The sequence below is a fragment of the Pelodiscus sinensis genome, chromosome 22 (genome assembly GCF_052426305.1).
Source record: "Pelodiscus sinensis isolate ZL-2025 chromosome 22, ASM5242630v1, whole genome shotgun sequence".
In the NCBI taxonomy this organism is placed as follows: Eukaryota; Metazoa; Chordata; order Testudines; family Trionychidae; genus Pelodiscus; species Pelodiscus sinensis.
This window is the reverse complement of record NC_143073.1, coordinates 5,916,420-5,930,474: the sequence shown is the minus strand read 5'-3', so window position 1 is coordinate 5,930,474 and position 14,055 is coordinate 5,916,420. Positions and strand designations below refer to the sequence as shown.

The following is a 14,055-nucleotide window of genomic DNA, read 5'->3' as shown; positions in this document are numbered from 1 at the left end:
TACTGGGGGAGGTGGGAGTAGGCAGCAACCGGCAACCTGGCTCCAGCCTGCCCTGCCTCCACTCCACCCCTTCTGCCAAACCCCACCCCACGTCTTCCCGCCCTGGTTCTGCCCCCTGCCTTTTCCTGCCCTTGCTCCGCCCCCTCCCCACTCCCATTCTATCCCTTCTCCCAAGCCCTCCGTCCTGCCTCTTTCCCACTTCTGCCCCCTCCTCCAAGTGATGCTGGGAACTGATGGGGTGGAGGGGGAGGATGAGATGAGGTCGCTCACTGCCTCCGGCGCCAGGTCCCCCACTAACCGTGAAGCGTGGGGTCCCCCAAAGCGCGGGGTCTGGGGCGGTTGCCCTGGTCTGTCCTATGGATGGGACAGCTCTGCTTGGACCCACGCTAGACACCATCACACATGATACAAACCTGGCACCTGGGAACACAGCTGCGATGGTTTCACTGCTCTGGGTTAAAATGTGAGCAAGCGGCGTTGGCAGCCTGGCAAATGGGCTCCCCCCGCCCACCAGCCTTGGATCAGGCTGAAATGGGAAACTGAGAAACAGTCCCCCCTGACTATGGTGTTCAAGGTTTCCTGGCCCATCCACTAAAACTCCCCTAACTTTAACAATCCCCCCACCCCCAGCAGTTAGGAGCATTAAGGCAACTCACGGTAACCCTACGCTCCAGCTCGGAAGCTGTGTGCCAAACAAAGCCACCCTGTTTATTTACCAGCCTCGGGAAGCAGGAAACAACATTGAAAATATTCCCCCCTGCTGAAGTGAGCATCCGGTTTGCTCAGCAGCAAAGCAGCCGGGTTCCTGGCCATGGGACAGCAGCTACCTGAGCATTCCTGACATTTCTTGGCCAAAGGAACTGGTGGCAGGTGGCAAGGGGGAAAAAGCTCATTCCACAGGCTGGAATGGCCCAGGGGAATTTCTGCTGTGCAGTGCTGGCATTACAAGGAGCGGAGAGCCAAGGAGGGCTGGCCCACTGTTTGAACACCAGTTTAGAGCTCTGGAAACCTATGGTCAAATCTTTCCTGTGCCCCAAAGTCCATGGCCTCAGTTTTCCCATCTGTAAAATGGGAATAGCAGACTTGTCTGCAATGTTGGGTGCCGAGCCAGGAAAAGAAAATACTGGCCAGCCCGGATCAAAGCGGTGGGACCCCCCAGGAAGACAGCCACAACCCCCGTGGTTGCGCCCCGCTGGTCTATATAATAGAGGTAATGCCTGCTTTGGGGAGAGCTCTGTGATTAATCCTGTTCAAAAATTTGGGGCTGAAAAACTGGCCAACTCCCCAGTGTTGTAAATCAGCCCTGCTCCATTGAAGTCAACGGGCCCAATCCACAGCTGGTGTGAATCGGCTGTCGCTCCACTTCTGTTCTATTTATGTGACTTATATCATCGGAGGTGCTGGCCATATAAGGCTCTGGATCCACAGGGGCACATTGCTTTTTGAAAATGCCTTTGAGCATTAATATCATAGCCGGCCCGAGACACAGCTGGGACTAAAACCTCAGCACAAAGACAGCTCTTTTCATGGCTCCATAGACAGTGTGTCAATTTCTCTTTCCCGCTGCCTTTTCCTGGCTCTTGCTCCTTTGCTTTGTGCAGTGGGGCAGGGCGTGGGGGGCTGCTCTTTTTAGTCTTTGCAAGTCACCGTGCCATGCAGGAAGCTGTTTGTTCTCCTAAGTGCCTCAAATTGCAGCTAAGAGCTGCGTGCTCCCAGCAGCGCCTTCCCACGCTCGCTGGCGTGTCGATTTCTCCACACAGAGAGGTGGTTTGCTAAGGAAGAGTTACACCCGAGGCAGATTGCTTCCTTCCTCTTTCCATCGCCACAGCCCTGCCCCAGACTTTGGACCAATCCTAAAACCAAGTCAACCCAGCCTACTTATGCCATCTGGGGTTTTCATAGTCCTAGATTCCACACCGACCCCTGAGCATGCTGAGAAAGGGCTTTAGGAGTCGAGTCCTTGCTGCACAGATGCTCAGGTCACGTGTAACTGACCACACCATGATGGATAGCAGAATTTGGATTCCAGACTTTCCGCACGAATAGCATGAGCTACTACTGCTGGATTCAAGACTCTTCGTCCCATATGGAGTTCACAAATAATATCTGCGAAGACAAAACTGCGAATCTTCAACACAAATGTGAAGAGCGTGCTCTTGTATGGATGCGAGACCTGGCATACTAAAAAGTCTTCAAATTACAAGCTACAGACATTCCTAAACGGATGCCTGAAGTACATCCTTCACATCAAATGACAAGACTTTGTCACAAATGAGGAGCTTTGAAACAGAGCAGGACAAGAACCACTTGACGTTCAAATCAAGAGAGAACGTGGGGATGGCTAGGCCACACTCTCAGAAAACCATCATCCAGCCTAGTCCGTCAAGCTCTCCCATGGAACCTGCAAGGAAAACGCAAAAGAGGAAGACCTCGGACAACGTGGAGAAGATCGACTGAGATTGAAGGACAACAACTGAGGTTCTCCTGGAGTCAGCTAGAAGTTTTGTCTCAAGACAGAGTGAAGTGGAGGAGACTTGAGGATGACCTAATGCTCCACTCAGAGTACAAGGGTTTAAGAAGAAGACTACTGCTGGAACGAACACACTTAAGCCTGCTAGCTGGCAGCCTCAACCCTTTCATGTGGGCCTGATGCGAGCGTATGACGAAGACTGTTCCAGCATCCGTGGTGCACATTCAATCCACGGGTGAATGAATGCTGCACCTGCTGCACTGAGAGGTTGAGTCCTTCCCAGGCCTTGCTCCTTAGCTCAAGCTGTAGTGGCACATGCCTTTTGCTCTGGCTATCTGTTGTATCATGCAAGCAAGGTACTAACAAACTTCAACAGTACTTTATTTACCAAAAGTGAAAGCTCTTTACAAAGCTGCTGCACCCCTCTGTAGCTCTCTCAGCCCTGGCTAATCTTCTCCCCCCTCCTTCCTGTGCTTCCAGACACCCAACAGCCCGTGCTCCCAGTTCTAATAATTACAAGCAGCATCTAAAACATCACATTCCCTCCTCTCTTAAGATGCTCTCTCAATTATAAAATAAACATTGTTGTTCGAATCACAACAACAAATATGGAACAAGCCACTATACTGGTCAGCAGAAATATGACACTGAAAACACTGTAAATACTACATAACATAGGATACGTCTAAACTACATGGCTCCGTCGACGGAGCCATGTAGATTTGTTTGTTGGGCAAAGGGAAATGAAGCCGCGATTTAAATAATCGCGGCTTCATTTAAATTTAAATGGCTGCTGTGCTGAGCCAACAAACAGCTGATTGTCGGCTCAGCGCGCTAGTCTGGACGCTCCCCTGCCGACATGAAAGCCCTTTATCGACCTCCCTGGTAAACCTCATCCTACGAGGCATAATGGGGAGGTCGATAAAGGGCTTTCAGGTTGGCTCGGGAGCGTCCAGATTAGTGAGCTGAGCTGACAAACAGCTGATCAGCTGATTGTCGGCTCAGCACAGCAGCCATTTAAATTTAAATGAAGCCGTGATTATTTAAATCGCGGCTTCATTTCCCTTTGCCGATCAGCCTAATCTAATGTAGTTTAGACACACCCATAGTTTCTAGTCTAGACAGGTGGTCATCTGGGTCTGACAGAAAATCTCTCAAACCCCGTTTCTAGTGCAATGTCTTGTTGTGTTGGTGCTACGGTGAAGTCATCCAACGCGAACTGGGTGTTGGCATCATCTCCTCTTGGTGCATAGGCAGGTGCAAGATAAGAAGCATTCCATACCCACCCATCAGAAAGTCGATAGGTGTAAGGTCCTTTCTTCTCAATGATTTTAAGAAGAGATGTGAATTTATGATCCCCGTTGCATAAAATTCCAGGTTTTCTTACTCTAACGAAGGAACCGCACTCAAACTTTGGTTCCTTAGCACCCTGCCATTTGACTGTGAAAGCCTTATACTTTTCTTGGCTCTGTTCAACTGCTTTTCTCACATCATCCTCGTTTGGTGCATTGGGTCTTGCCTTTAACAATCCAGCAATGTTCAGTTTCGTATTAATCTGTTTTCCATGCAGTAACTCTGAGGGTGATCTTTGTGTTGTGGCATGTCGTGTAGCCCTGTATGCTTGCAAGAAATCAATAACAATTGCCCTTCCAGTTTAGCCATTTGCAAATTCTCTTTCAAGCTTCTGTTAAACCTTTCGATTTTCCCATTGGCTCGAGGGTAATACAGGGATGATCTTCTACATAAAATATTCCTCTCAGCTAGAAAATTTTCAAATTCCAGGGAAGTAAATTGACTACCATTATCCAAAGCCAGTTCTTTGTGGTTACCTTCCCTGCTAAAAACTGTAGAGAGGAACTTAATTACTGTAGCGGAAGAGATTTGCGATGTAAACACTACTTCAGGCCATTTACCGAAATAGTCTATTAAAGTGATGGCATAACAACAGTCAATGGAAGCAGTATCAAAGGATCCTACGATGTCAATCGCAACTTTTTCCTATGCAGAATCAGGAAGAGGAACAGGCTGTAATGGTGGGGTACATGTCGCTGCTGTCTTATCATGCATTTGGCAAGTGACACAGGATTTTATGAATGCTTCAGTTTGGGAGTCCATCCCTGGCCACCAATACAGATCCCGTAATCGTTGTTTGGTTCTGACAATTCCTTGATGAGTATCGTGTGCCAGGTGCATGAGTTTTGACTGTAATTCTTCTGGCACAAGTAGCCGATGTGTACTTTGTAGCACACAGCCCTTAAGCAAAGAAAGTTCATCCCGAACTCTAACATAAGGCAGCAAAACTGGGTCAAGGTTTTTAGGGTTACTGGGCCATCTCTTTGTCAGAAATTCACGTAGCTTTTGTTGAATTGGACATGCTGAACAAGCAGCTTGGAATTGCTCTCTTGTAACTGCAGCAAGAGTGCTTGTAATAAGCGCAACTAGTTCATCCTCATCCTCCAGTGGACCGTCTGGTGAAGACAAAGGCAGGCGAGAAAGGCAATCAGCTATCACATTTTAGTTTCCAGGCTTATATTCCAGTTCACAATTGAAAGAGAATAGTCTTGCAGACCATTTAGCAATACAATTTCCTGCTCTTCCCAGTCCTTTTGTGGTTAGCAATGTTGTCAAAGGGCTGTGTGCAACTTGAATGTGCGGCCCCACAGTTAAGTTCTCCATTTTTCAGTAGCCCAGACACAAGCGTTTCTTTTTCAACTGTAGAATATTTTCTCAGCATCACTCAGTGTCCTTGAAGCAAATGCAACAGTCCTCTCCGTGTTGTCCTCATGAAGTTGTGTGAGGACAGCCCCAAGTCCGTAATCAGAAGAATGAGTAATCACAATTGAGGACAATGCAGGACTGAAGAGTGCAAGTACTGGACTATGTACAATCAAGTCTTTCACAGTTTCCGAACTAGCTTGTGCATCCGTTGTCCACACCAAGGTTGAACTTCTCCGTAGTAATTCTCGTAATGGTTCAATGACAGAAGCATAATTGGGAATTAAGTTTGCATACCAGGAGGTAAGACCCAAGAAGGAACGTAAGGTTTGCAAATGTGTTGGAGGAGGAGCATTTGAAATTGCTAGGATATGATCTGGATCAGGTTTTAGTCCAGCCGGTGAAATTGTATGCCCCAGAAACAAGAGTTCTGTTTGTCTAAATTTGCATTTAGACAAATTGAGCTTGAGGCCTGCTGTGCTGGATGCAGTTTAGTACAGACTGCAGGTTACTGTCATGCTCCTCAGAAGTATTTCCAAACACAATAATATCATCCAGATAGCACTGAACTCCATGTTGATTCTTCAGAATCAATGACATCATTTTTCGGAAGGCACTTGGGGCAGATGCAAGACCGTATGGAACACGTTTAAAATGAAATAGTCCTTCATGTGTAATAAATGCTGTGAGGTCTCTGCTGTCTTCATGCAACATAACCTGGTGGAACGCACTCTGCAAATCAAGAGTAGAAAACATTTTTGCTCCATGGAGTTCTGCAAATACTTCTTCTATGTGAGGCAGAGGGTGGCTGTCAATCACAATAGCTTTATTTGGCTCCCTTAAGTCCACACAAAGGCAAATGCCTCCATCCTTCTTCTGTGTCACTACTATAGGTGAAATCCAATCTCTTCAATAATGTCCTTTTGAACAAGTTTTTTAAGTTCCTCTGAAACAGCTTCCCTGACTGAAAAAGGTAAGCGCCGTAACTTCTGTCATACAGGCATCACATTATGTCGCATTTTAACTTGGTGCACAAACCCTTAAGCACAGCCAAGTTTCTCCTCAACCTGGTCTTGGGTCTTAACCTGGTCCCAGCTGAAACTGGTGTGTGTACCGCAAGAGCGCTTTGAGGAGGAAGATCAATTCGTCCATTAACTACCCTGAGGTTTAAAGCAGCCAATAAATCTCTGCGAAGCATAGGGGTGCCTTTGTGGACAATGTAGAACTCTGCAGTTACACAGCAATCACCAGAAGTCACTGTTGCTGGCAGGCAGCCACGTACTGGAATTTGGTTTTTCAAATAGCACACCAAGTGAAGTTTGGGTTCAGTAAGAAGCACATCTTTAAAGTGATGCAAATAGATGGTATCAGGTAGTATGGATACTGCTGAGCCAGTGGCCAACATTAGCTGAATAGGATGTGATTTGCCTGAAGACAGGAGTGGCCTGAGGCCGGCTGCGGCAGCTGGCGCCCCAGGCGGAAGGCGCAATTGGCGCCCCCGCCTGCATGGCCGTCAATGGCCGTGACGTAATCATCGAGCGCCTGGGCGCCCTGTGACATCATCATGGGGCGCCCCAGGCCAGCGGCGCCCTAGGTGACCGCCTAGTCTGCCTAGGCTCACGGGCCACCCCTGCCTGAAGATGTGGCAGAAACATTTACAGTGCACCTGTTCTGGAATATGTGCAGTAGTGATTTTGTTCACACTCAGCACAGTAACATCTGATATTGTAACTGCATGCACCTGTTGATTGGACTGGCTACTGCGGCATACCATAGCAAAATGCCCAATCTTTTTGCAGTGATTGAACTGAGCTACTTTTGCAGGACATCTTGTGTGGCTTGCGAGGTGTTGTGGGGATCCACAGCGAAAGCATGCTTTGGCTGTGCTTTGAATGTGCTGATTCTGTGGTTTTTCATTATCTTTCTCCTTGTAATTGTTTGTCTGCAGTGATAGTGGACTTTTCTGCAAAGGAGTCACAGCCTGAACTGGGCCTCCTGTATCCATGCTCATTATTTTGGCTTCTGCTATAGCTGATTCAATCTGGGTAGCAATGGTTACTACTTTTTCCAGTGTACGTTGTGATTCTAGAAGCAAGCGTTCTCTTACACAAAGCATGATTGTTTTCTCAATGAGCTGGTCTTTAATCATCTCATCTGCCATATTCCCAAAGTCACAAGTTACAATCAGACTCCTCAGAGAAGCAACATGCATGCTCCTCAGAGAAGCAACATGCTGGTTTCTGCTCACGCTGGTGAAATCTGTAGTGATTAGCTACTACATTCACTTTTGGCACAAAAAAGATCTTCAATGCAATGAGTGCAGTCTCATATTTATCATCTGCAAGGGGAAAAGTGTAAAATATATGCTGCCCTTCTGCTCCAAGGCAGTGGATTAACAGAGCACATTTTCTTACTTCAGAAATCTCTGGAGCACTGATTGCAAGCAGATAAGTATCAAACATATTGGTCCAGGCAGTAAAAACAATTGGAAGCTCACCTGGGCTTTGCAGAAAGGGTGCAGGTGGGTTCAGAGGCAAAAGATCCATCCTCGTCGCCACAATGTTGTATCATGCAAGCAAGGTACTAAAAAACTTCAACAGGCCTTTATTTACCAAAAGTGAAACCTCTTTACAAAGTTGCTGCACCCCTCTGTAGCTCTCTCAGCTCTGGCTAATCTTCTCCCCCCTCCTTCCTGTTTTCTGTGCTTCCAGACTCCCAACAGCCAGTGCTCGCAGTTCAAATACAGCTGCTCCCCGAGTTACGACCGCCTCCACTTACGACCAAAGCGGTCGTAAATGCGGATCCGAGTTATGAACGGCAATCTGCGCTTACGAACAGCGCGGTCGCCATGTCACTCTATGGGAGCCGAGTTACGAACACTTGGAGTTACGGACCAAGTGTTGGTCCGTAACTCGGGGAGTGGCTGTAATTACAAGCAGCATCTAAAACACCACACTATCGCCAGTGCTGTCGGCCAAGACAGCAGCCAGCTGAAATCCAACACGGACCTGATCCACCATGCTCAGACTCATACGCCTCTGTGGAACTCCCAGCAACCTGAGAAGCAGCTTAGGAAAGATTCCTTCCTGACCTGTTGCCATCAGTCACTGAAGCATGACCATGAGAGGAGACAATGCCGATGTTCTGCCAGGCCCAAATCCTTTCAGGGAAGTTGAATAGCCAGAATCAGGGTGTGTCCTGCAGAAATGGATTGGGTAGCTGGCTGCCCCTCCCCAGCACAGTTTGGGCACAACCCACCTTCCATCTCAGTCTGAGTCCAGCACTGCCAGGCAAAGAGAGGCCTGGGCCAGACCAAGAATTCCAATTCCCAGCCAGTTTAACCAACTTCCCAAAATCCTTTCCCCCCCCCTCCCCCACAAGCCACTGGACCAGGGACTGCTCAGACAGGAGGGACTGCAACACATGACTAGAGCCCCTTGTGTGGGCGCAAGGTGAAACTGACACCGTAATCGGCAAGAGCCAATGCGATGCACCGCTGCTGGTCACACTGCTCCCAGACAATCACTCCAGTTAACCGTGATGCACCCGGACACAGCCACCGTGTGCTCGCTGGCTCCCCCCTCCTCCCCAAAACAAGCCCCCTCCGTAACCTGCTCCGACGTCGACACGGCACCATGACGACTGCCTTGGCAGCACAGCACGGCCTCACGGGCCAGCATGTCTTTTAGCAACCACTAAGCAGGACTAACGAGCACAGGGTGCACCCTGCCCTGGCTCGAGAGATCCCACCCAACCCTCATTAGAGCGAGACACACGCCCCAATCACAGCTGGCCCCGCTCGGCTGCCAGCATCCCCTTTGACCTCCTCGCAGCCCTGCCGATGCAAGCCACATGAGGACTGGTTCGGGGACCGGCACAGGATTAAGCTGGGAAGGAGCTACCCCACAAAGGAGACCAAAGAACAAACGCGGCAGGGGTTGGTGGTGGGGCAAACCCAACAAGGAAAATAAGAGAACATCACCTGTCATCGCCTACAGCCCCCAGTAAACCCCCCACCCCAGGACATCATGGACAATCTACAACCTATACATTTGTCAAAGTCTGGGAATGTTGTTAGGCCTCTCCAGCCCCTTCACCACACGTGGAGAGGCTGCTGTGCACTGGGGAGGACGGATCGTCTCCTCTGCGTTGACTAACCATTTGCCATAGGCAGCCGGCTGTGTCCCAGCGGGTGGAAAGCATGGGACACCCCAACGCTGTGAGAGTCCCCCCGCCCGCTCAGTAAATGGGAGCGTGGAGGCTGACTCTTAAAGGGGACATGGAGCAAGTTTGCATGATGCGATGCTAGACGTACCATCAGAGCACTCCACAGTGGAGCTCGGATGCTACAGGGATGAATGCCCTGTAAATCCCATGAGGAAATTAATCGTTCCCTCTTCGGTGCAGGGCTCGACGAGCGTGAAATAATGAAATAGCTGCTCTAGGGTATAGCTAGACTTGCGGGGCGGGGGGGAGGGAGGAGGTTGGGATACCAGAGGTATCTCGAAAAAACTCCACTGCATCCAGGGGACATGTTTATTCTTCCACTTTTTTTGCAGAAGAGCAAACACGCTCTTTTGGAAGCCCCTGTATTCCTTGTTGTACGAAGAAGAAGGGTGCTTTCGAAAGAGGGTTTTTTTTTCCTGACATTTGGCCCAGTCTAGACGGGCCAAATGTTGGAAAAGCCTCTTCCGACAAAAGAATCGGAAAAAGTATGCAAAATGCAAAGCGCATTTTGCATACCTTTTTCCGGCAAAAACTTGTAGTCTAGCTGTACCCAAGTGATCACAACATTGAATGGGGCCAGAGCCTGTTAGGGAAAAAAGAGAAAGACTGTCTCACTGCAGAGGCGTCGCAGGGGGAATTAAGGATGCACACGCTACTTTCCTGCTGGAATCTCCTGACTTCCAAGGGCTTGACGTTAGTAATGATCTTTGGACGTTAGTTTGTGTGCGCAATTAGTCACATGGCAAGAGCACCCAGGAACCTGTTGCGCTAGGAGCTGTACAAACACATAGGCCAGCTCCACTGTTGAGCGCTGCGACGGACAGAGCTACGGCAAGTCTAGCATCGCATCATGCAGATTTGCTCTGTGTCTCCTTTAAGGTTCAGCCTCTGTGCATCCATTTACTGAGCCGGTGGGGAGGCTCTCGTAGCGTGAGGGGTGTCCCATGCTTTGCACCCGCCGGGACACAGCCGGCTGACTATGGCAAATCTTTAGTCAATGCAGGAGGGACCATCCGTCCTCCCCAGTGCACAGCAGCCGCTCCACGTGGGGCGAAGGGGCCGGCGAGATCAAGCGAAGCAGGCAGGGTCTGCTTTTCAAAGTTATCCCTCCCCTCGCCAGGGAAACAGACGCTGCCGAAGGTGATGTGCAATGCACACACCTGTATATGCCCAGACCGCAGGCGTACGCACACTGACGATTGTGCACACAGCCCGGCCCACAAGCCCAGAGCGCTGCGTGCAGATGGGCACATACATGGTACATACCCACAGCCACGTAAAATATCCCTTCCTCCAGGCACGTCCTGCAGCCAGCACCACCGCAAGAAAGTGAAGAGTTAAAATTGCACTGAGATTTGCCCTTAGAGCGGAGCCATATATGACACATGGACTTGCACACGCAGGCCCTGACCAACAGGCGCCCCCTGATCAGCACACACACGTGTGCATTCATGCACCCAAGCACTGACGAGCATGCACATGCAGACACAGGCGTAGAAGTGCAAAAGCCCTCCCCCTCCCCATAGCCCATCGTTTCTGGGGAGGCACACAAAGCCGGCTGGACTCCCTGCGTGGCAAGCCACGCCGTCCTCACAACCCACTGTGCCAAATTGCAGGTCATGGGGCTGTCGTCAAGAGCAGGCACATTACCTGTCATCACTGCTGTGGCGCCGGGGCTGCACATGGCCTAGCACGGGGCTCCACCCCCATCCTCCTCCTCTGGCTCCTGGCAACCAGGCCAGATCCTACCACATCGCACCCTCTGCATTTAGCCAGGGTGGAGCTGTGCTGTGCTGTGTGCTTGATGGCTGCCTTTCAAAGCCCTGTGTCTCAATACAGGCCCCCGGAGGGATGAAAGTCGCTCAGCTAATCCTTGAGGGGAAATTGCAGGGTTGAGCAATGAGATGTGTTATTATTTTTAGGGGAAAAAAATACCAAGTGCATTAAGTGTGAAGGGGCTGGGTTGAGACCGCTGTGGGCTGACCTCTTTCATGCTGCATTTCTCTGCGGAGCAGGAAGGTTGGCCCAGCAATTAGCCTGCGACTCAGAAAATGTGGAGGGTCAATCCAGCAATTAGCCTGCAACTCAGAAGATGTGGGGGGGTCAATCCAGCAATTAGCCTGAGACTCAGAAGATGTGTGTGTGTGTGTGTGTGTGTGGAGGGGAGGGGGGAGTGTCAATTCTGTCCTCTGACACAGGCTTCCTGTGTATCCTTGGGTTAGTCACTTAGCTGCTTTGGGCTTCAGTGCCCCACCTGTGCACTGATGAGACCAGCACTGCCCCATCAGAGGGAGCGGGATGGAGTGGGGGTGGGAGCTGGATCTGCAACTGGAGTTGCAAAAGAGTTGTATCTGGCTCCCTACTGAGCCATATTTGGCTTGCAAGCCATAGGCTGCCGACCCCTGATCCAGATCATCCCTGACAGAACCTGCTCTGAAATAGCTCCAAAGATGGAAATTTCACAGCCTCCCTGGGCAATTTATTCCAGTGTTTAACCACCCTGAAATTTGGAAGTTTTTCCTAATGTCCAACCTAAACCTCCCTTTGCTGCAATTTAAGCCCCTTGCTTCTTGTCCTATCCTCAGAGGTCAAGGAGAATAATTTTTATCCCTCCCCCTTGTAACACCCTTTTAGATACTTGAAAGCTGTTATCATGTCCCCTCTCAGTCTTCTCTTTTCTAGACTCAACAAACCCAATTCTTTAAGTCTTCTCTTACAGGTTGTTTCTAGAACTTTAATCATTTTTGTTGCTCTTCTCTGGACCTTCTCCAATTTCTTCACATCTTTCTTGAAATATGGTGCCCAAAACTGGACACAATACTCCAACTGAGGCCTAATTAGTGCAGAGTAGAGCGGAAGAATGACCTCGAGTCTTGCTCACAACACTCCTGTTAGTGCATAAGATAAATAACCCTCGCTCCACCCTCAGGCTATGTCAACATTGCAGGGAATGTGTCTGTTCTTCCAAAAAAAAATTCAGAAGGGCAGAAGTGATTTTTTGGCATCCCTATAAACCTTGTTTTCCGAGGAAGAAGGGATGTTCCAAAAAAGGGGGGGTTTCTGACATTTGGCCCAGTGTAGACGGGCCAAATGTCGGAAAAGCCTCTTCTGAAAAAAGAAGAAGAAAAAGCTACGCACATTGCGAATTGCAATGTGCGTAACTTTTTCTGAAAGAACAGTGTAGAGTAGACACAGCCTCAGAAGTTGACAAGGAGCCTGTTTTGCTAGCTGCTCCCCGTAAGATTTTTCTGATCACAAACCTAACTCACCGCCTTCGGGGGATAGGAAACAGCACAGAAGCAGCTGGGGCAAACCCAGAGTTCCTATGTGTGCTCCAGCAAGCGGGATCCTGTAGCTAACCCATAGCAATAAATCCATACTATACCTCCACAGCAAGCTCCAGCAGCTGGTTCAGGGCCCAACGCATCCAACGCCATAGTCCTTCTGCATACGACCCCGCACTCCGGTACGCTCGCCTGGCAGAGGTAGTAATCCGAAGTTGCAGCCGCCCGGCAGGGGTCCGCTTGCTGTCCGGTCTCTGCTCTGTGCCCGTGAGGCTCGGCACCTGCCTGCCTGGTTTTTTGGCAGGGGACAGGACAGACGATGGGACAGGAGGTGAGGTTGGATGGAGGGGGATGAGGAAAGGTACCAAAAGAGGTTTGCGCCCTGTGAAAATGAGGTATGGTCCGTGGGGGAGGGGGAGCACGCTTGCCCTCTACTGGACGGGATCAGAACTGCGCCCCTGGGCGCCCGCTGAACCTGTGCAGGGTCTCCCACGGCTCAGGGGATAGAGGCTGAAAACGCTCGAGACAATCTGCCGGCCCAGGCAACATTTCAGGATGCTTCCCTCCCCCTCCCCCAACACCACAGGTAAGGGCGGCAGGGGGAGACGGGCCAAACTCCAGATCCAACTGGAAGCTGCACGTACTAGCCGGCCCTTCTGTCTACACCCGGGCCAAACCGAAGCCCTCGAGCCAGATTCTCCTCCCAGTTTGTTAAGGTGGAACGTCAGGATCTGGACTTTGAGAATTCCCATGAGAATTCCCACAGATCTGTCCTGCAAAGACAGCGCCCCGCGGTTTCCAAGGGACTGCTGGCATCCCAGCGTACACGGAGCTGGAGCAGGGCTGCCAAGGGGCCTGGCTAACATGGGTTTGGGAGATCCCCGGCCCTCCATTGTCATCGCCGTGGGTTTGAGAACTCAGGCTCCAGGGCAGCAGGAGCTCGCTGCGGAGCGACCGCAGGCTAAGGGCAGGCCCCGGGAGGGAAGGCCCAGGGGCGGGCGGTTTGGACAGAGCCGAACATTGGAGAAATGCTGCGCAGCAGAATTCTGCTCCGGGTCAGTGAGCAGCAAAGGCCCTGCCGCGCTGGGGGAGCTCAGGGCAGCCAGCTGCCTTTGTCTGTGCAAATCCCCGTGCAAAGCGCCGCAGGGCTTTGGGGAGGCTTTTGATCAGTGCGACGGCTGTTAACAGGCCCTGTGGGCAGACCAGGGCTTACAGGCAGCCCTGCAGGAGCAAAGCAGTGTGTGTAAAACAGTGTCCCTGGGCAATCCTGCAGTATCAAAGCAGGGTGTGCAACCCTACAATAACAAACACGTGTGTGTAGCCCTACAACAACAAACACGTGTGTGCAGCCCTACAACA

General features: G+C 50.5%; 1 protein-coding gene across 2 annotated transcripts in view; it reads right to left on the bottom strand.

Annotated features, from left to right (window-relative positions):
* Positions 1-14,055, bottom strand: part of LOC142819544 (perilipin-2-like) — a 52,123-nt gene that overhangs the window by 26,859 nt on the left and 11,209 nt on the right. For both annotated transcript variants that reach the window (XM_075907454.2, XM_075907455.2), the window contains exon 5: positions 12,798-12,985. In XM_075907454.2, the coding sequence (XP_075763569.2) occupies positions 12,798-12,985 (188 nt within the window). The remainder of the gene's footprint in view (positions 1-12,797; positions 12,986-14,055) is intronic.